We start from the raw sequence: 22,253 nt of genomic DNA, 5'->3' as shown, positions 1-22,253 counted from the left end.
TATCAATTGATACCGGGAAATGTCCCGAGTCCTTGAAAATTGCTAAGGTAAATCCTGTTTTAAAAAAAGACAATCCTCACGAAATTATCAATTACAGGTTTTTAGATACTTTTCATTTCCTAAATCGAAATCAATATGGTTTCAGAAAAGAAAATTTAACTGAACAAGCTTCAGTACAATTATACGAATGCTATGGCCAATAAAAAAAATGTAATAGGAATATTTATGGATTTATCAAAAGCCTTTGATACACTGGACCACCAAATTTTACTGCTATTTATCTATCAGGAAACAAGATGTAATGTATAATGATATTTTGTCTAGTTTCCCGCCTACCAGAGGTGGAGTTCCTCAAGGATCAATTTTTAATCTATCAATTGATACCGGGAAATGTCCCGAGTCCTTGAAAATTGCAAAGGTAAATCCTGTTTTAAAAAAAGACAATCCTCACGAAATTATCAATTACAGGCCTATTTCTATTCTTCCCAGCATATCCAAAATCTTCAAAAACTTATTTACAATAGGCTTTTTAAGTTTTTAGATACTTTTCATTTCCTAAATCGAAATCAATATGGTTTCAGAAAAGAACATTTAACTGAACAAGCTTCAGTACAATTATATGATAAAATATCGAATGCTATGGCCAATAAAGAAAATGTAATAGGAATATTTATGGATTTATCAAAAGCCTTTGATACACTGGACCACCAAATTTTACTGCTATTTATCTATCAGAAAACAAGATGTAATGTATAATGATGTTTTGTCTAGTTTCCCGCCTACCAGAGGTGGAGTTCCTCAAGGATCAATTCTAGGCCCTTTGATTTTTCTATTATATATTAATGATTTAACCAACACAACACCTTTATTATCATTTAATATGTGCTGATGACACGAACATCTGCTGTTCACATCCTAGTTTAAACACTTCAGTAAATACACTTCAAATGTTTCAATGTAATAAGTTATCCCTTAATATAAATAAAACAAATTTTATGTATTTCAAGCACGCAAATTCTCATGTCATTGACTTTCCTTACAACATAATTATAGATAATGTCCCTCTCGAAAGAAAGAGAACAAGAAAATATTTGGGTGTCATTATCAATGAAAATCTAAACTGGAATGAACATATTCGTCATATCACTACTTCTATTTCTAGGAATGTTGGTTTATTATATAAAATGAAGAAATAAATCCCATGTTTTATGCTTGTTATGCTTTATAATTCATTGATATTACCGTATATAACATATTGCAATTTAGTATGGGCCACCAGCGCCAAAACAACTCTATTTGTACTGGTTCACCATATTTATCACACACAAGTCCAATATTTTACAAACTGAAAACCCTAACAGTATTCGACATAAATTCGCTATAAAGTTTACTGATCATGCACTGCAAAAATAATGGTGTTAAATTCAACACCATGGGTGTTAATTTTAACACTTTCCCGGTATCTGTATCAGAAAACACCAGCTGGTGTTATTTAACACCAAGGTTAGGAATTAAACAATTCAATTCCACTCTTGGTGTTGAAGTAATTCCGCCTTTGGTGTTAAAATCTAACACAATTATTTCAACTTAATGTTAAAGTTTAATACTAGTTTTGGTGTTAAAAAATCCAACACCATTTCTTTCAACACCAGTGGTGTGTAGAATTTAATCCTGATTTTTTTGTTAAAATCAATACCAATGATTTAACACTCAATTAAAAGAAGCCGGCGATGTCTGGTGGATTTAGTGGTAACAATTTTCTAACTTTTCTTTCTGCAGAACAAATTTTCACACTTAACGGCTTGATTGCGCTGATGAAATAGGGTATTAAGATCTTGACTAAAAATTTCATAACCACGATATCCCGAAGAGATTCTTGACAGCTAGCTCGCGCATGCGCATGCACGATACGGCGTCATATCATATGACAACTGTCGTCCAATGATTTTGCGCGAATCCACTAACTTATGCGCATGCGCAAGTTAAACACCATGACACTAAGACTCGGAACATCAACCTGTAATTAAATATTTCGACACTCTGTTGGTGTTGAACGGACGTGAACGGACGTGAAATTAACACCAAGGGTGTTATTTTTTTCTATTCCGTGCTGGTGATAGAAATTTAACACCTGGTTTTTGCAGTGTGTTTAAGTATTTAAATATAATGCTCCCTCTTTAATTTCAAAACTTGTACACTATGAATAAAGCTATTCACTCTTACCCTACCCGTGATTCCTCAAATTTTCATATAGTAAACCCGAAATTACTTATTGCCCATAGATCCATAAGACACCCGGTGATGGTCCTGACCTATGGAACTCTCTCCCAGAATCTATTAAATCATGTTGCTCCCTTTATTCATTTATGGCCAAAATTTAAACGATGTTATTATCTGAATACTCAAGTTAGAATTTCTGTGTCAACTCTTTATTCCTTATCATGTCATCTCTTCTTTCATTCGAATCATTATCACCATCGTAATCATCATCATCATTATCATCATCATCATCATCATCATCTACATCATCATCATCATCATCCTCATCTGCATCACCATCATCGAAATTTGTATTTTCAATTACCTATCCGTTTCTGCTTAATAAATGGTTTAATATATTTCATGAGTTTTGTCTGGGGCTGTCGTATTATCAAGCAATCTGCTTACAACGACAGTCCTTCTTCCGCAAATAATTTCATAATGTGTAAAAATGTTTGAGGAAATTTAGTATTTGTGACAGTTTATATTTTCGTTTTTGAAAATAACAGTTTATATATATGTATTTGCTAATTTATGATTCATTGTCAGCAAAATACTTATTTTACTTTATTTTATTGTTATCGAAAAAATGTTAACTGACATGAATGCAGAAGAAAATAAAATCAAAATAAAATCAAAAAGCAAAAAAAGATCACAATACATAATCCCCCCAAACACAAACACACACACACACACACACACGCACACACGCATTCTCACATCAGGGCCTTTGTGGGGCACCTGATTGTGGGGGTATTTCTGTGCGTTCCAGATATACCTTGTGGTCCCCTACTAGTGGGGTATGTACAACCTGGCGATAACAACCCGGCGGTGTGCTTACGATGTTACCATAAAAAAGTGTGCAAGTTTTAGCACACGCTCACAAAAAGTCATTTATGGGGTACCACTTCTAATGCCCCGCAGGGCATAGGACACCGAATATACAGTCATTTGAAAGACTTTACTCTGTGGGGTCCTGAAAAAATACCCCACAAAGTAAAAATGCCTCACAAGGGGTATGTGAAGCGCACATAAAACCCCACAAGAATGCTGAGGTGAGAGCACACACACACACACGTAAGAAGAGCCTTTCGTCGTTGTTGAAAATTGATTAAAGTCCAAGTCCACTCCAAAAAATAACTAACTTTCAATAGAAGCAGAAAAATCAGACAAACCAATCAAAAACAGTTTTAGCAAAATCGGATAACTAATAAGAAAGTTTTTTTTTTTTTAAAGTATGTAAAACTCTGAAACAATGAAAATCACTACACGAATCGCCAATTTGGTTTTCAGTTTGTTACGTCATGTCCTCATTATTTATCAATTGCTTTATATAATGTAATCCCATTAATTTCCCTTTTTATCCCCAAACTTGATTTCCCCATGCCTTTGCCCAGGTTGTATGATTTGTATCATATTGCTTGCATGTCATTCCACAAAATCTGTTATGAACTTTAAAGAATCGATACTTTGTTCTGAATATGGTATATTCATAATCATTGATTGTTATATAAATAGTTTATCAAAATTCGAATTGTTCATGATTTAACTGGAAATAAATTACTCTATATAAGTGCATCCACACAAAAACATATTACAATCAATCTAACGTGGATGCTGGTGTGAAGAAATAAGATTCTTAGAGGGGGGGGGGGGAATAAGAAATTTATATTATCAATATAAAGACAATAATAAGTGGATAGTGAGGACATGACGTCCCAGACTCATGAGTGAGTTGCTAATTTGTCTTGTGATTTTCATTGTTCCATAGTTTTACATACTTTTTCAATACTTATTTCTAATGTTATCTATGCCCTTGGTAGAGCATATAGAATTTAAAACCCTCCGGTGTTTCATTCATCACGCTCTACATTGTATTAAACTTATAACGACATTTTTTTCTCGAAATGATAGAGTTCAACATTTTGTCTAGCTATATCTAAAGAGATAAGCCAAGAGCCTCTTTTACTTCCATATTTGTTATATTTTGTCACGAGCTGAATAACAGAGAGATTATCATTCATGGAGTCTTCACAATATACAATGGTACCTTCTGCAGTATTTGAAGCGATGCCAATAAACAGGCGCCATATTATCAAAGGGGGAATCTAAGAAATAATGACTCTTAGAATGCCCCGCAGAATCATGTATTGGACTTATACGTGTGAGGTCTGCACAAAAGTGGTTCGATGGCACAGTGTCGGTTATCATGACACGATTGTGCATGGAATCATATCCAATCATTCATTACGACTCTTTTGATTTACAATGGGCTCAAAAGGTGTTTTGCACTCTTTCCAAACAATGTACATATGTTTCCTTTCATGAGAATCGTGCCCCTCTACGTTTCCAAATAACCCACACTGATCCCTTTGATTTTGAAATTTAGTTTCGTTTCCGAATCTGAGACAAAGTCACCCAATCCCTTTATGGTACTATGTCCCTTTTGCAGCCAACATTATATTCTGTAAAACTTCGCAGGAATTATGAATAAATCATTAATGCCCTTCTGTGAAATTTAAACATTAGCAGTGTCCTAGTATTCAAATTGTGCAAGGAAACCGGTTTACCTTGTAGACTTCACTGTCAGACACTATTGAGTGACTAACTAACCAACATCTCTTTTCTTTGGTAATAACATACATAACATTAGCTGTGAAGGGGACATAAACATTTGTCTACAACAATAACCCAGTACTTGCAATGGCCCAAATTAAACTGATTGAATATTTGTTCAGCACTAAACGTACGACCATTCCATAAAAGGATATGGAATTCAGATTATTACTTAGGTGATTGCGATCACTTAAGTCGATTCGACAACTAATGGTCATTATTTTCACACTAAAAGCCGTTTTCATGCCCTGTCGTTTTGAGAGAAGTTCTAGATTGGTATTGCAAATCCCCCGCATCAATTCGAAGAAGGGTCAACAAAATGTAATTTTTCTGGTCCCACTATTTGGAATAGTCTCCCATTAAGCATTCGTTCCTGCACCTCAGTCGCATCATTTAAGAGAAATCTAAAAACTCATTTGTTTTCTTTGTAACTGTTATTTTAAGAGTGTAATGCACTTGGAGAGCATATAATTATTCTGTTTTTTTTTTAAATGTAAAGCGCTTTGAGCATGTTTGTGTAAAAGCGCTATATAAATATTTATATGTATGTATGCCGTTCGAATTTAACCTTTTCATTTTTGGGGGCCTGCAAATACGACATAGGACCTTTAATGTGGTTAGAAGTATCCATGAATTTTAAAACTTGTCCGTCATATTTTGTGTGTTGTATGCATCAAAGCTTTTAATCGAGACAATGCCGCGATAACCTCAATGTCATCTCATATGAAATTAAGGTAACCGAAATGAATTTTGATGCTCAATGCTTGCAAGAAGCCGGGGAGCAGATATCTAATTATATGGATAGAAAGCACCTATTTGGTCAAGGAAGAAGTATCTGTCTTCCACTGCAATCTATGTTATCGGGTCTCCCAAACGTAGGCCTATTATCAAACGAGAACGACTGGGAGCAAAGGATTCAAGATGCATAGGTATACCAATTACACATTTAACCGGAACAGCAACGATTTTCGACTTAAGTGTTGAAACGTCTAAACGTCAGAGTTTGCAACGGATGGAGAGAGTTCTCGGGTGCTTTTATCATCTATGCGTGTATGTGGACGTGTTGGGTTGGTGGTGTCTGAGAGGGTTGGGGCGACATGCGTTTTTTGTCGTGTGAAATCAGTTTATATTTAATGCGTCTCCTTTACTATATGTATCCGTATTTAAGTATAAATATTTTACCACAGCAGTGGTCAACAATATTTTATTCAACAAGTTTTTTGTCCAATAGAATGACTTTTTTAACGTGTAAAGCAATTTTGATTATTTTTTAAATAACATTAGTATTAATAAAATTCAAAATATTAAAGATAAAGACCAGTTATGGTCATGCGATTGGATTGTGAAAGAAACGTTGTGGAATCGATCACAAAAGGTTGATCATCTAGCATAAAAGTATTGGTGTGTACTGCAAGGTTCAGGGAATCATCAACATGATAATAAATTTGGCCCAGTCTGAGTAAAGTTACAAGCACTGTACACAGAAAGATGTATACGGGACTACGCACACGTGTGTGACACGTGCGTTATATCTATCAGGTCCAAATAGATATAATAATTTACCAAATATATCAATAAGTAGGCGGTTTCTCGGCAAAATTTGTATAACCACATATTAGTCAGAACACATTCTTTCACATGATTGGTAATAAGAGCTTCCATTTCATTTTTTGAGAGGGGGGCGTTTCCAAAACTGGTCTTTACCTTTAATATCAACAGTAATGATACAAATTATTCCAAGAGACTAGCAGAAGCGGCGCTCAGATTCATGAAGGTGTAATGCAACATTTCTTTTACATTTGTGCCATGTACATGCTCTAAAATAAGTTAAGTATATCCGAATACGAAGTGGGTGTTATTTCCTGTTATTTTGAAATCTCATGATCTTTCTCACCTCATCCGGGAGCTGAGATCACCTCAGATGATCTATAATACAATTTTGTAATTATACAAAAAGAGAAACAGGGAGATTGAGAGACGGAGGGGGAAGGGGGGGGGGGAGAGAGAAAAGAAAGAGAGAGAGAGAGAGAGAGAGAGGGGAAGGGGAGAGGGGGAGGACGGGAGAGGGGAAAAGAGAGATAATATATATAGCACATCGACACGGTTTTGATCCCGGGGCCTCACAGTTTAGAGGCCATTACTTTGCCACTGAATCATGACTGTAAGCAGCGGGGGCTAGCGTAGGGGGCAGCCCCCACAAATACAAACAAACAAAGAAAATGCAATGAATTATCAATGATTCATTGCATTTTCCCCCTGTTCCCAACAGGAAAAAAAAATCCTCTGTACGGTAATGCATTATGGTTCACGGCATGGCCACACAGAGGACAGAGGATCCTTCTTCCCCTACTCCTGCTTCCCACAATTTTCCCTGTCATAGCAAGATTCTCTAGGCCTTCTTTACGTGTAATGTGACCCATGAACTTCAACTGCCTAATCAACATCTCACGTATCATTTTCCTTTGCACTCCAGCTCGTGTAAGAACTTCCTCATTACTAACTTTGTCAGTCCAGGGGATTTTCATCATTCTTCTTAGAAACCACATTTCGCAACTTTCCAAACGCTTTTTAGTATCAGAGGCTAAAGTCCATGTTTCACTACCATAGTGGACTATGAGGTCTTAAAACGCATCTGCGCACGCGCATCCTGCCAGTCCCGGTCACTGCACGCACTAAGCACCGCCTACTTGCACTGCCAAGTCGTCACGCAGCAATACCTGTAAACATACACTACCGATCACATTACGCTCTCAGTTTAAAAGCCAGTGTCTATAAAACCTTGCTCGTTTTATAACACTCCGCGATCTTCTCTGCGATCAGACCCGTAGTTGTGTTTGAATCATAGCAGACACCGCACAGTCGATGCTCTTGAGTCGTGGTTGTGCTAACAGGTCTTCAAGAATAAACAGCCAAAAAGGTTGGAGTTTTATCTAAAACATGTCGGCATTGAAGAGAAGCCCCCGAAATGTCCGCAGTCCGCGCAGCACAGCGGCCATGGTCAAACACCTGCCGTCTGCGGTGGCCGCCTTACTACAGTCGGGCAAGGGGCCGACAAAGTTGACCAAAGTCGACACCCCGGACGGGGTAAAGGCGGTGCCCTTATCCGACTGGCTATGGGACAACAGTCAGGTGCAGGCGCAGGCGGCACTCGACACTGACTTCATCCAGGGCATCAAGAGTGGTCTTCTGGATCCCACCAACTACGGTGAGTTCTTTTATTTGGGTGACTATTTGGTACAATTCGGCATGTCTCAAAGACCGTCAATCATGGGCGTAAATCCTTACGTAATACATATTGTTCATCCCGTGAACAATAGGTATTACGTAGGGATTTACGCCCATGCCGTCAATACTACTGGGCCAGAAGCAGGCGCGGATCCAGGATTTTTTTTTTGTTGGTCCCCCAAAAAAATCGTAACGACTCAGCCAGCCGCTAAATAAGCGGGGGGGGGGGGGGGGGGGGGGGGGGGGGGGAAGAGGACACTTTTTTTGGTCTTGAAATTTGAAAAATTGACATTTTGTTCCCTTGGGGGGGGGGGGGTGAGGTCACCCTTTTTTTTTTTAGGTCAGCCATTGGCATATTTTTTTAAATTTTTTTTTAATTAAAAAAACAAACAAAAACAAAACAAAATCATAGAAAGGGGGGGGGGGGTTTGCTCCAAAATACACACATAAAAAACCGAAGGGGGGGGGGTCAACCCCTAACCCTCTCCACCCCCCTTCCGTACGTCCCTACTCGTCTGAAAATAGTTTCCCCCCTCCGCGCGAAGCGCGGAAGCTTTTACGTTTCATTAAATCATTAGAAAAAGAAGACGATTCGTTGTACAGTTTTTTACTCTTAATCCTCGTCTTAATTCATCCCCCTCTTCCGCGCAAAGCTCGGAAGCTTTTTTCGTTTCATTTAATCATTAGAGAAAGAAGACGATTCGTTGTACCGTTCTCGACTCTTAATCCTCATCTGAATTCAGTTTTCCCCTCCTCCCTCCGCGCGAAGCGCGGAAGCTTGTACGTTTTATTAAATCATTAGAGAAAGAAGACGATTCGTTGTACCGTTCTCGAAAATAATCCTCGTCTGAATACAGCTTTTACGTTTCATTAAATCATTAGCGAAATAAGACGATTCGTTGTACCGTTATGACTTGTCTAAATTCAGTTTTCCCCCCGCTGCGACGCTTCATTAAATTATTATAGAAAGAAGACGATTCGTTGTACCGTTCCCGAAAATTATCCTCGTCTGAATTAAGTTCCCCCTGCCCTCCCCCGCGTGTAGCGCGGGAGCTTTGAAGTTTCATTAATTCATTAGAGAAAGAAGACGATTCGTTGTACCGTTCTCGACTCTTAATCCTTGTCTAAATTTCAAATATGTTCTTTGTCTATTCCCTTTTCTTCCTATGTTCTCTTCCTTTACACTCCTCTCTTTTTTGGCCGGCGTTTATTGGGGGACCACCCCACCGCCCCCTAACTCCGCGCCTGCTGTCAGATGAACATATGGTGATACCTTGTCCGCCCCGGAAGCTCAGGGGTTTAAGGTTTTAATTTACGGTCAGATTAGCATTCAGGGGTCCGCCTTAGCGCCCTAGACGGGGTCCAGGGGGCAGAGCCCGGAAGTTCAGGAGTTTTAGGCGTTTAATTACGGTCAGATGAGCATTTTTGATACCTTATTGTTTGTGACACTAGCAGGACACTATTTGGCGTGGGGTCCAGGGGGCAGAGCCCCCAGAAATCAGGGGTTTTAGGCATTAAATGACCGTCATATGAGCATCTAAGGGCCCGCCTTAGGGCCTTAGGTGGAATCCAGGGGGCAGAGGATTGTAGGATTGTAGGCATTGATTTTAATCATGGTCAGATGAGCATATTTTGATACCCCATTATAATGTGACACTGGCAGTGAACTAATTTTTCTTTCTTGCTCTCTTTCTTTCTATTTCTCTTTAATATACTTTTTCAAAGAAAGTGTGAGGGGTGGGGGGGGGGGGGGGCTCGAGGATCCCGATCCCCGCCGTTCCGCGGGCCCTGATATGTAGGCATCTCAAGAAGCATTTTCTTGCCTGGCTTAAATTTAGGAATTTGTCATTTTCCAACAAACGCATGAAGTGAGGAAAATTATCTCATTTCAGTATTATTTGTAAACCACCGTTATGGAATTAGAAATAAACCACGTTTAAATTTTATTTCTCCAAAGCCCCCCCCCCTCCCCATCAGTACGCCAGTGCCCCCCCCCTCCGATCTACACCTTGTTGGCGGGAAAATTGCAACTGATATCCCTTACCTTTCTTCATTCTCCCTTTTTCTTCTTTCCCTTTCTCTCCTCTTTCACTTTCCCTTCCCTTCCCTTCCTTATCTCTCTTTTAGGTTTGCTGAAGGGGGGGGGGGGCACGGTCATTCTGGTCCCCAACCCGCTCCACACATTGTTGGCGGGATTAACCGCAACTGATCTCCGCTTCTTTTCTCCCTTTTCTTTTTTTCTTCCTCTTTTGTGTTCCCTTTTAGCTCTCCTCTTTTCCTTTTCCTTCCTTCTCTCTTTTTTTAGCGGGGGGGGGGGGGGGAGGCTAGGGTCTTTTGCCCCCCCCCCCGATCCACAACTTGTTGGCGGGAAAATTGCAACTGATATCCACCTTCTTTTCTTTTCTTCTTCCTATTTTGTCCTCTTTATCTTTTATCTCCTCTTTATCTTTTTTCTTTCCCTTTCCTTCCTTCTCTTTTATTTTGTTACGGGGGGGGGGGGGGGAGAGAGGGGGGGGGGGGCAAGTCCTTCTCCCCCCGATCTCCTTCTTCCCTCTTTTCTTTTCTTCTTCCTCTTCTTTTTTCCCTTTCTCTCCTCTTTCCCTTCTTTTCTTCTCTCTCTCTCCTTTTTTTTTTTTTTTTTTTTGCGGGGGGGGGGGGGGCCAAGGCACGCTCGGCCCCCCCCCTGGATCCGCGCCTGGCCAGAAGGGATTAGACCACACAGCGAGGTCACTGACATGTGGCTATCTCATTAACTCAGCTCTCAACTAACATAAGAAAAAGAGGATCATGGGGGACCAACATGCACCGATTGGGGAAGTTAAATTCTTAAATTTTTATTATAAGATAAGTTTTAAGCTTTCATATAAGACATAAACACGAGAAAACCAGCACCGACGATAAGTTACTAGTTTAATAAGTTTCACATTTTTATTAGGAGCAGGACGCTCCTAGTTTTTAGTATTGATGTCTGTCAATCTTTTTCGCGTAATACATCATCATCTTTTAAGAAGGACATTCGACCAAATAAAGTGCAGTGTATTTCTTTCGGTCAAAAATATTGTTTACGTTATTCACCGTTTGTAGAGTTGAGGACCCATTAACTAAAAATTATATTCAGGGTTGACGCTTTGCATAACCTACAACCACAAAAACTGTTGAGAATAAGAAGAAATAAACCTTGTATGAAGTGATTTAATGAGGAAACCAATTTAAACTTTTAATCTTCATAGAGTCAACTTTTCAAAGAATGTTTATGAAAACGAGTTTAATTGAATATCCATTGGTCGTTAACTTTAAAAGTACGACATAGTAGTGGCAGAGAACAAAACATTTACGGGCAGTGTTCATACTTGGAGCTCAAGCCAATATCCGGGTCACGAGAAAATAGCGTCAAACCATTATATGCATTTGCACACTTTATCATGTGCTTATTTCGATCGCTGGAATCGAAATAAGCCACTGTGTTCAAGTTGTGGAGGTCTTAAAATACAATTTTCGCGAAGATGACTGCATTTCCGACGAAAATATTTCCAAGGAGGATTGGAACTGTCATCTTTATAAATAGCGAGCTTTCAGATTAAAACCAATTGCTCACTCTTCTCACCATAAACAAAGCTATATCCTACATTTAATCCACCAGGTGGCTACACAGTTCAGGACGCCGTGTACTGCTATAATGCCATTGACTACTATGGGATCGCTGAGGTTAAAGCCACCGATGAAGACCTAAGGAAATTCCTTGTCGCACGCATAGAAAGTTTCACTGAGTAAGTGTTTGGTTAAAATAATATGGGTATGGGCGGGTTGTGGTGTGATTGATTGTTTGATTGATCGATTGATTGTTCGATCAATCAATCGATCGATCTATTGAGTGAGTGATTTTTGCTATTTGCTGCGATGAAAAAAGGATAACTGAAGAAATCCGGAAGTTTTACAGCATGTTGTACAGTAAAGTAGAGTACGAGTGCTCTGATAATTGTTATAATAGTTTCTTTCAAGGTTTACCGAAATTGACTGAAAAATCTCGAGAACACTGTGAAGAATCTATAAGTAATAAAGAATGCCTAGAAATCTTAAAAGAATTAAAACAGAACAAATCACCTGGAAATGACGGTTTTTCTTCAGAATTTTATCGTACCTTTTGGCCGGATATTGGAGATTTAGTTAAAGATGCCTTGAATGAAGCATATAGATTAGGAGAATTAGCATCGTCTCAAAAACAAGCTGTAATTACGTTAATCGCTAAAGATGGGAAAGATCCCTTTTTACTGAAAAGTTATAGACCCATTTCCTTCTTAATGTCGATTATAAAATGTTAACAAAAATTTTGGCTAAGCGAATCAAGAAAGTATTAAATGAGATCATTATGGGAGATCAGGTGGGCTACATGAAAGGGAGGGATATTGGTGAGGCCATTCGCATTATAGATGATATTATTTTTCATACATCCCGTTACAATTTATCTGTTTTTTTGTTAGCTATAGACTTCGAAAAAGCTTTTGACTCAATTTCACATCAATTTCTTCAAAAAGTTCTGTCGCCATTTGGTTTCGGTCCATCCTTTCAAAAGTGGGTTAAAGTTTTATACACGAACACTCTAAGTTGTGTATTAAATGAAGGAGGGTCCACTGGTTATTTCAAAGTAGAAAGGGGAGTAAGACAGGGAGACCCTCTTTCTCCGTACCTCTTTATCTTGTGTATTGAAGTAATGGCACACAAATTACGAATAGATAAATTTGGTGGACGGAATTAATTTTGGAGATAAGGAAACTAAACTAGTAACTTATGCGGATGATATGACAATTTTTGTTCGCAATAAAAAATCAATTAATAGGTTAAAAGTATTATTTGCAGATTTCGAAAAAAATTCTGGACTGAAAATAAACAACGACAAGACTAAAATATTAAGGTTAGGTTTATGTCAACGTTTAGATTGTGATTTTGCTTTTGGCGAAATAGTTGAATTTCTTAAGGTTTTAGGGATTTTCTTTTCCCTCGATGAACACAAGAAAGAAGATCTGAATTATAAAGAAATCTTAAGTTAAATAAAAACACTTTTAAATTTTTGGAAGCAAAGGGATTTAACACTTATGGGTAAGATTAAACTACTGAAGGTGCACATTAATTCTAAAGTTCTTTATCGGACGTCACTTGCTCCTGTTCCAAAATGGGTTTATGATTCACTGGATGAATTAACTTTTGATTTCATATGGAAAGGAAAAACAAATAAAATCAATAGAAACACCATGTTCTTAGACTATAAGCAAGGGGGGTTAAAGATGTTAAATTTTTCTGCACAAGTTAAATCGCAGCGAATTATGTGGATTCAAAAACTTCTAAACAAAGATGAAGACATGAAATGGAAACAATATTTTAACTTTGTCACTGAACACGTGGGTGGAGATTTGATATTTTCATGTGACTATATACCAAGTTTATTAAAAGTGACAGCTCCACAATTTTATATGGATTTATTAGAAGATTGGGTGAATACGAGACATATAAGGAGTATAGACATTGGTGATGTGGTAATTTTTTAATAATAAACTTATTCGATATAAAGGAAGTTGTATATACGATAAGAGGTTGTATGACAAAGGAATTTACAAATTAAAACATATTCTGGAAAACGATGGTAAACTAAAATGTGACAGGCATTTTATCGATTTAGGTGTTGAAGTAAATGAAATTGAAAAGATCAAGCACTTTTATGCCTGTTTTATTGTTGGAAAAATAATTTTAGAAAGGGAGAAGAAAAAAATAATTCTGGAACTGATTTCATTTTGGGGAAGAAAACAACTAATATAGCTGATCTAAAATCAAAACAAATTTATGTACAATTAATAAAGAAAGATGATTTTAAACCTTTGGTTTTTGAGAGAATTGGAAGGAACTATGGTTTTTCCTGTAAGGAAATAGAAAACATATTTTAAAGACTAAGACAGTGTACACTTAACAGTCGATTAAGAGAGTTTCAGTTTAAACTTATACATAATATATTATATACAAACCATCACCTCTTCCGTTTTGGTCTTGTCTCGACTAAGTTATGCTCATTTTGCGAAAAAGATGAAGAAACATATAAACATTTATTCTATACTTGTGAATTTGCACAATCAGTGTGGGGAATGTGCACGAGATTTTTAGACTTTGAAATACATAACTGTAGTTTGGAGGAAATTCTGTATGGGAAAGAGGAGAGAAATAAAGGAAAATATCAATTAATGAATCATGTTTTAATTCTTGTTAAATATCTGATTTATAGAAATAGAGAACTTAAAAAACCACCCTCTTTTAATGAAATAAAGAATAGTATAATAGGGGATAAAGTAGAAGAAAGGAAATTAGCAGCAATGAGGGGAACTCTCACTATTCATTTTTCTAAATGGGAAAACCTGAGTATTAGACAAACAATTGGAACCCAGAGCCAGTCGTCCATCGGTTAAGAGGGGGGGGGGGGGGGGGGGGGGGGGGGGGATAAGGGAGAGGTCGGGTAGGGTAGGGTTAACAAAAAGAGAAAACTTTTCTCTCAGGACAACAGTATTAAAGAAGTATAAGTTGCTACATTGTTAAAACAAAAATTTTGGATTATACAACTGCATATGTTTTCTTTGAAAATATGAATTTTTGTGTCGAATATGATGTATAGGAACTAACTATGTAAGTTTCCTTTGAAGCCGTTTGTAAGACAAAAATTTATACTGATTTATAATGTCATCACATTTGCAGTGAGCGTTACATATGATGATTGTAATTTGTACTATGATTATAATTTGTTTCAAGAGAGAAAAGAATAAAAACTGACCATAAAAAAAAGTGATTAAAATATAGCTTATCCACTTCGGCAGTGAATATATAGCCAGTATTGCCAGTATAGCCTGAAACGAGGATCTGCCTGCAGTCTTCTCTGATTCATGAAAGGTTCTCACCGGATTAGATGTCTGCCTGTGAAACCATGTGAGTTGGTTGGTCACATAATGGTCACATCTACCAATCCTATATAGACGAATTTCACATTAGCCCCGCACTTCGAGTTGAAAACGAGGCTCACAGTTCTTTCAACACAATTTATGCCTGAATGAATCATGCAATAATTGGCAACGCAGTACTATGTCCCTTTGCAGCCAAAATCAAATTCTGTAGAACTTTGCAGGAATTATGAATATGTCATGTATGTCCTATCTGTGAAATTTAAACATTAGCAGTGTCGTAGAATTCAAATTATGCAAGGAAACCCTTTTACCTGCTCGACTTCACTGTCAGACACTATTGAGTGACTGACTGGCTTTTTTCTTTGGTAATCAGATACATAAAATAAGGTGTAACAGGTACATGAGCATTTGTCTACATCAATAACACTCTACTTGTAAGGGCCAAAATTAAACCGATTGAATCTATGTGCAGCACAAAACTTACGACCATTCGGTAAGAAGGTCTGGAAATTAGGTGATTGCAATCACTTAAAGGCACACTGCCCTTCTTGTAGGCACTTGCTCCCTCTCTATAGAAAACTTCCCCAATCGGTGCCTGTCGGTCCCCCATGATCCTCTTTTTCTTATGTTAAATGAGAGCTGAGTTAATGAGATAGCCACCTGTCACAGTGACCTCGCTGGCTCGCTGGGTGGTTTAATCCCTTCTAGCTGTAGTAGTAAAGCCTGCCTTTAAATCGATTCGACCAACTAATTGTCGTTATTTTCTCACTAAAAGCCGTTTTCAAGCCCTTTCGTTTTGTAAAGAATTTATAAATTAGTATTGTCTTTTTAATGCCGTTCGAATTTACCCTTTTTTTTGCCTGAATATGGGACATACCTTAAGACCATGAGAACCTCGTTTTCAAACCTGGAAGTGTGCAGATTGGTGCTATTTTCTTAAATTTGAAGTTCGTCTATATTTTGGCCTTTTCAACCAACCTGTATTAAGCGTGTATATCGGTTATTTTCAATCAAAATGTATTTAGCGTGTATGCTCATGATTGTATTTGAAGGTACACGGAGAAAATGTTCAAAGAGTGGTACATCCAGGACCCGAAAGGGATTGCCATGGGAGACGCCGCTGCCTCCTACTCTAAATTCGAGAAGGACGTGGCTACAGAGGAGGAGTCGTTTTACCTGCTGATTGCCATGTTGCCGTGTGAGAAGCTGTGGGGGTGGCTTTCCCAGCAGATCGAATCAGGCATAGTAAGAATAGACCAGCTCCATTAAGCCCCGCCCCTTTTCTTAATGACCGATCCCAGCCGCATTTTACACGCACTCACACGCATGGAACGGTGTCTGTCGGACCATAGTCGCGGTCGTGATTGGTCAGTTTGTCAAGGGGCGGGGCTTTATGGATTATCGTATTCAGCTTGTTAAGAATCCAACAATTTATAGGGGTTGGTCGCCGAAACATTTTGCACACGACCCCTTGCTGTACTGCTCCCAAACTACGTCATATTTCATGTCCCATTGTTTACATGCTTACTAGTTTCGTTTCGTTCTGTTCAAACTCTGGGCAGACAGGTAAACCCTCACGAAGACACGTTTTGTTTGTTTATTCTGATGAAAATAAAACAATAATTAATTGACGGATTATTTATATTTGTAGCCGGTTGGAATTTTTGAAGTTGAAATTGTTGTGATGTACACAAATTTGTTTGGGATCGATCAAACTAAAACCGCCATCAAATAAAAAGGGTAAAAACATTTATATATGAAAACTGAAAACTAAACGAAATTCTGTATAATTATTTGTCCAAAGTACAGGTTTCCACGTTACGTATTTTTAATTGTGCAATTATAGAATGACACCAACGTGTACAGTTTCTGGATAGAAGATAATCTGCCGGAAAGCGATACACTCGCGACTTACATCAACGAGAATGCCGAGAGGTTTAATGTGGATCAACAGAAGGCCATGGACATCTACCAAAATGGTATGCAGTGCGAGGTGGATTTTTTCACTTCGGCAACAATCGAGGAGGACAACTGAATGGTCTGAACGTTCCAACGTTCCAACTGTGAGGTTGCAACACTCTTAATTAATTAATGCAAAAATACACATGATCGAAACCTACTTGGTGAACGTAAGGCTCCGTCATTTTTTTGCAATTCTATTAAGCGCAATTGATACTGGAATACTCTTTTTATGCCTCCGTTACGAAGTATCCGGAGGCATTATGTTTTCGGGTTGTCCGTCCGTCCGTCCGTACGTACGTCCCGTTCTCGTGATCGCGTTATCTCAAGAACCGCTGGTTGAATTCCTGCCAAACTTAAACCATGTATGTATCTGGCAGAGCCAATGAACTGATTAGATTTTGGGGTCAGGGGGTCAAAGGTCAAAGGTCACCGGGCTCATTATGTATGCAAAAATAGCTCGTGATCACGTTATCTCAAGAACCGATAGATGGATTCCTGCCAAACTTAAACCATGTATGTATCTAGCAAAGCTAATGAACTGATTAGATTTTGGGGTCACAAGGTTAAAGGTCAAAGGTCACAGGGCTCATTATGTATGCAAAAATAGCTTGTGATCGCGTTATCTCAAGAACCGATAGATGGATTCCTGCCAAACTTAGATCATGTATGTATCTAGCAAAGCTAATGAACTGATTAGATTTTGGGGTCACAAGGTTAAAGGTCAAAGGTCACAGGGCTCATTATGTATGCAAAAATAGCTTGTGATCGCATTATCTCAAGAACCGATGGATGGATTTCTGCCAAACTTTAGTCATGTATGTATCTTGCAGAGCCAGTGATCTGATTAGACTTTGGGGTCAAAGGTCAAAGGTCACAGGGCTCATTATATATGCAAAAATAGCTTATGATCACATTATCATTAAACCGAGGAACAGATAACCATCAAAACATGTATTTATCTTGCAAAGCAAATGAATTGAGTAGATTGTGGGGTCATGAGGTCAAAGGTCAAAGATCATGGGGCTCATTATGTATGCAAAAATAGCTTGTGAACGCCTTCTTATTAGAACTGACGGATGGATTACTATCAAACTTGAGACATGTATGTATCTTGCAGAGCCATTGACTTGATAAGATTTTAGGGTCATAAGATCAAAGACCAAAGGGTCATACATGAATATAAAAAATAACTTGTAATCGCGATTCTGCGAACCTGTTAATGGATTACAATCGGACTTGAATTTGAAAAATTGCTCTATGGCGGAGGCATCATTTTCGACTGCGCGCAGTCGAACATCCATCTAGTTTATAATGTTTTTTAGCTCGTGGCAATTCTAGCAGTTTATGGCAATTTTTGGAAAATCGCGTTTTATTCGTAGAATTTAGTTTTAAGTGGAATGTTATCTGTAACATATGATCATTAAGTATGTGCGTATTAACCATATGTACAAAATAAAACCTGGAGGCGTATTGGTGCGAATAAAAAATTATTATGTTGATTGTACACGGTAAATGGTCTTGGTCAAAATACTATAAAAAAATAGAGAAGAAAAAATAGCAACATGTCACCACCAGCTGACAATTTGGAGTTTGTGATTTGTTTTTCCAAAAATAGTGATGATCAGATAACTGGGTTCGAATTTTGGAAATTATTGCCTCGTCTCTCCAGGCCGTTTAATCAAACGGCACAATTAACCTTCCACTACAACCCCCATTCCGGTGTTGCACATGTGTTTATTTAAACCGTTCACGTGGCGACTGCAACCGCACTTTTGACTGGCCACTCCCGAATCCATAAGAGCTTGACGAACTGACCAATCACGGCCTCGACAATGGTTTGAAAGAGATCGGTCCATGCGCGTGAAACGATTCGACCTGCTCGGAATGCCACTCCCACATCTTCTCGCACACAAAATGTGAACCTCTGTAGCTGCATTTTGAGGAATGTTTCCCAATTTCGGCTTTCAAAATTTAAATGCCACAGTAACGAGAAATAAGGAGCTCTTCAGTGATACCAAACTGATCCTTTAATGTGAAGAAAAAAATATATAGAGAAAATGATTGTAGAAAAAAAGCTTTGGAAACAAAATCATCCGTTTCTTGTGCTACCCACGTCCCCAGGAAAAAAAGCTTATTTTGAACAGGCAAAACATTTCAAACAAAATAGCCCCTAAAGATTCTATGAGACTCACAGTTTTAAAAATGCCAACAATTTAAATTGATGCCGACTAGATTTAATTTGTTTTATTCTTTGTTTCTACTTATTTTTGGGGGAATATTTGACTTCGAGCAATAATTGATTTGAAGAAAACCACCCACTCTTACCCTACAAGGCAAACTGAAAAATTCAATTTAAAAAAAAATAAATCAAAAAACCGCATTGGCTCTCAAATCAATTAGACACGCCGGCCCGGACATCTGGAACTCTCTGCCCATTGTAATAAGAAACCTTAGGACATTGTTTTCTTTTAAGAAGGTATTTAACATTTTACCGTATTCATGTTCGTGTGTACATTGACTGTATATCCAACAATGATGTGTAATCGTCCATGACCTAGCATCGTTTATCCATTTATGAATGAACCTACATTCAATTAGCAGATGTATGAGATTTATTGTACTATTACCAACGCCCCTTTTCTCCCCTTTCCTTTTCTTCTCTGCAAGTCACTTAAAAAAAAAATATATATATTTGTATTGTTGTATCTAAGTTGAGGCCTGCGGGCACGTCAAGCTACTTTGCTTATTTTTGTAACCCTCCTGCATCTAATGTATGTTAATTATGCATTTAATATATTTGTTTAACTTCGTTTATTATCTGTATACAATTATATACACTTAAAATATTGTATCAAACCATATTATGTTCATGAAAATGTATGATGAAAAAAGAAAAAGATGCAGAAACCAATAAATCTAAATCTAAATCTAAATCAAATCAAAATGAAATTACTCAAAAATTGTCTTGGGGGAAACTTTCCTTATTGCACTACATAAGGCCACAAATTTTTGTAGCACAGAATAGTTTCGATTTGGAAAAACGTGTTAAGTATTAGGGACATCTAAAAGCCTTAGCTATTTAAGCTCTGGCTTCCCCGAACGGCCTCCATTACTCATTTACTTAGCCAATCTTGTATTGTCAGTAATAAGTAATTGTAACGGGTCGATAATTGGATCAAAAAATAGAAACATGTACTGCAATTGCAAAAAGGGGCACCAAATATGTGAAGTTTTCATTGAATGAATTTTAATTGAATTGTATTTCTTTATTGTCATGCACAAATAAAATGAAGGCATAAAAATCGTCTTACGACTCATATTTCTATAAAATATGACAATACATTAACATAATCATGAACAAATAACTAGAAATAACATAAATAACATAACAATGTAATATTAGTTAATGTCTCTGTTGAGAGCCGGAGGAATTATTTGTATTATTTGTACTCCCCTGGCTCCCAACAGACAATACTAACTAAAATATATTCTAGAAAATGTTCATGACAACAATCAATAACATTTAAATCGAACAAATCACAGCCAAGATCTAAAATCAAAACAGACATAAACTAACCATACATTATATACTGGATTTCAAATAGGAGGGACAAGAGAGAGAAAAGAAGAGAGACAGAGAGAAATTGAGAAAGGAAGAAAGAGAGATAGAGAGAGGAAGGAAGAGAGGAACAGTTCAGTGTGAGATGATGCATATACAAATTCCTTCAAAACATTGCTTTGTAATAGACATTATTATTATTGCATCTGTGCTTAGTTATGTTACCTAACATATGAAACAATAGTATGCATGCCAAGAAGACAACGGTATGCTAGTACATGTACATATAGATGGTAGATACACTGAACAATTGAAAGAGGAAAATTGATGTCAGATAGAAGAGGCGAGAAGAGAGACAAGAAAGAAAGAAGAAAAGGAAAGAAAGGAATGGGAGGGAAAGTGCAGTGTGAGATATTGAATATATTGTCGAATTGATGGGTCTACATGTCACACAAAAAAGATTCCCCTGTAGGCCCATGCATTATGGTTCAAGGCATGCCCACATAGAGGAATTTTGTAAATGTTGGGGATAGGGGCAAAATCGGTCCCCAACAGGAAAAATTCCTCTGTAGGACCATGCATTATGGTTCAAGGCATGCCCCCAAATAGATTTTTTTTAATGTTGAGGATCGGGGCAAAATGCAATGAATTATTGATGGATTATTGCATTTATTTTTGTTTTTGTATTTGTGGGGGTGGCCCCATACCCTAGCCCCCGCTGCGTACAGTCATTATTCGGTGGCTAAACAATGGCCTCGTAATACTGTGAGCCCCTAGGATCAAAACCGTGTCGATGGGCTATATAAGTGCCCTTTTGTGAGGCATTAATCCTCATTACTGTCAGTTATGACTTAATGACGTATATCCCCTAGTTGATTAGCATAGTAACCCACACATGCTTTAGCAGTCACGCAAAACAAACACACTAGAATTGTTATTCAATAAAATCTGAGAATGTATACTATTATCTTGATTTATTAGGAATAAATCATGTATAATGGTTTCCCTATAATCAGGGGCAGCCTAGCGACTTACAAAGTGGTGGGGGCACCAACAAAAAGGGCACCTACAAAGGGAAAGGTCCCTTATTAGAAGAAAAGGGTAACCGAATTGAATTTTGCTGCTCCATGGCTGCAAGAAGCCTGGGGGCAGACATCAAATTACATCGATTGAAAACACATATTTATTATAGGAATGAATATCTGTAATCTATTTTATCGGGTCTCCCAAACGTGGTATCAAACGAGAACGACTGAGAGGAAGGATTCAAGATGAATAGGTATAATAATTACACATTGTACCGGAACAGAAAACAACAGTGGACTTTAGTGTTGAAATGCCTAATTGTCAGAATTGGCGACGGATGGGGGAGAGTTCTATGCGTGTATGCGGGCGTGCGTGTGTGGTTATGTCTGTGAGTGGAGGCGGCGGTGTTTTTTCCTCGTTTAAATCAGTTCAGTACTCATATTTAAGTATAAATATCTTTTCATACCAATGGCCCACACGATTTCTTTCAAACAAATTTTGTCCAACAGATTGACTTTTTCAATATGTAAAGTTATGTGGATAATTATAATAATAATAACAATAATGACAACAGTTATTCCAAGAACGTAGCGGAAGCAGAGCACCAACGGGGTTGGGGGGGGGGGCAGAAAATCATGCCACTCCACGTTTCCAAATAACTAAAAGTGACCCCT

The 22,253-nt window shown here is 37.8% G+C and overlaps 2 protein-coding genes across 2 annotated transcripts; both read left to right on the top strand.

The window, feature by feature from the left end:
• The first annotated feature begins 7,671 nt into the window (after window positions 1–7,671).
• Window positions 7,672–11,871, top strand: LOC115925027. Its single transcript, XM_030988172.1, has 2 exons — window positions 7,672–8,080; window positions 11,741–11,871. Exons 1-2 carry the CDS (start codon window positions 7,813–7,815, stop codon window positions 11,869–11,871), a joined length of 399 nt encoding a protein of 132 aa, XP_030844032.1. The 5' UTR covers window positions 7,672–7,812.
• A 4,219-nt stretch (window positions 11,872–16,090) lies between these two features.
• On the top strand, window positions 16,091–17,219 carry LOC115925197. The gene is made up of 2 exons (XM_030988757.1): window positions 16,091–16,277; window positions 16,879–17,219. Exons 1-2 carry the CDS (start codon window positions 16,098–16,100, stop codon window positions 17,065–17,067), a joined length of 369 nt encoding a protein of 122 aa, XP_030844617.1. The 5' UTR covers window positions 16,091–16,097; the 3' UTR covers window positions 17,068–17,219.
• Window positions 17,220–22,253: the final 5,034 nt, after the last annotated feature.

Source organism: Strongylocentrotus purpuratus, unplaced genomic scaffold, assembly GCF_000002235.5.
Source record: "Strongylocentrotus purpuratus isolate Spur 01 unplaced genomic scaffold, Spur_5.0 spur5_scaffold_17, whole genome shotgun sequence".
NCBI lineage: Eukaryota > Metazoa > Echinodermata > Echinoidea > Camarodonta > Strongylocentrotidae > Strongylocentrotus > Strongylocentrotus purpuratus.
Note: the sequence above shows the minus strand (reverse complement) of the source record. Positions and strands in the feature narration are given on the sequence as shown.

What these genes read in the sequence shown, in the direction of transcription:
- LOC115925027 (XM_030988172.1), top strand. Translation starts at nt 7,813, where the DNA reads ATGTCGGCATTGAAGAGAAGCCCCCGAAATGTCCGCAGTCCGCGCAGC. An exon ending in TCTGGATCCCACCAACTACG is followed by an intron (nt 8,081 to 11,740) that starts GTGAGTTCTTTT and finishes TTAATCCACCAG; the next exon opens with GTGGCTACACAGTTCAGGAC.
- LOC115925197 (XM_030988757.1), top strand. Translation starts at nt 16,098, where the DNA reads ATGTTCAAAGAGTGGTACATCCAGGACCCGAAAGGGATTGCCATGGGA. An exon ending in AGCAGATCGAATCAGGCATA is followed by an intron (nt 16,278 to 16,878) that starts GTAAGAATAGAC and finishes GTGCAATTATAG; the next exon opens with AATGACACCAACGTGTACAG.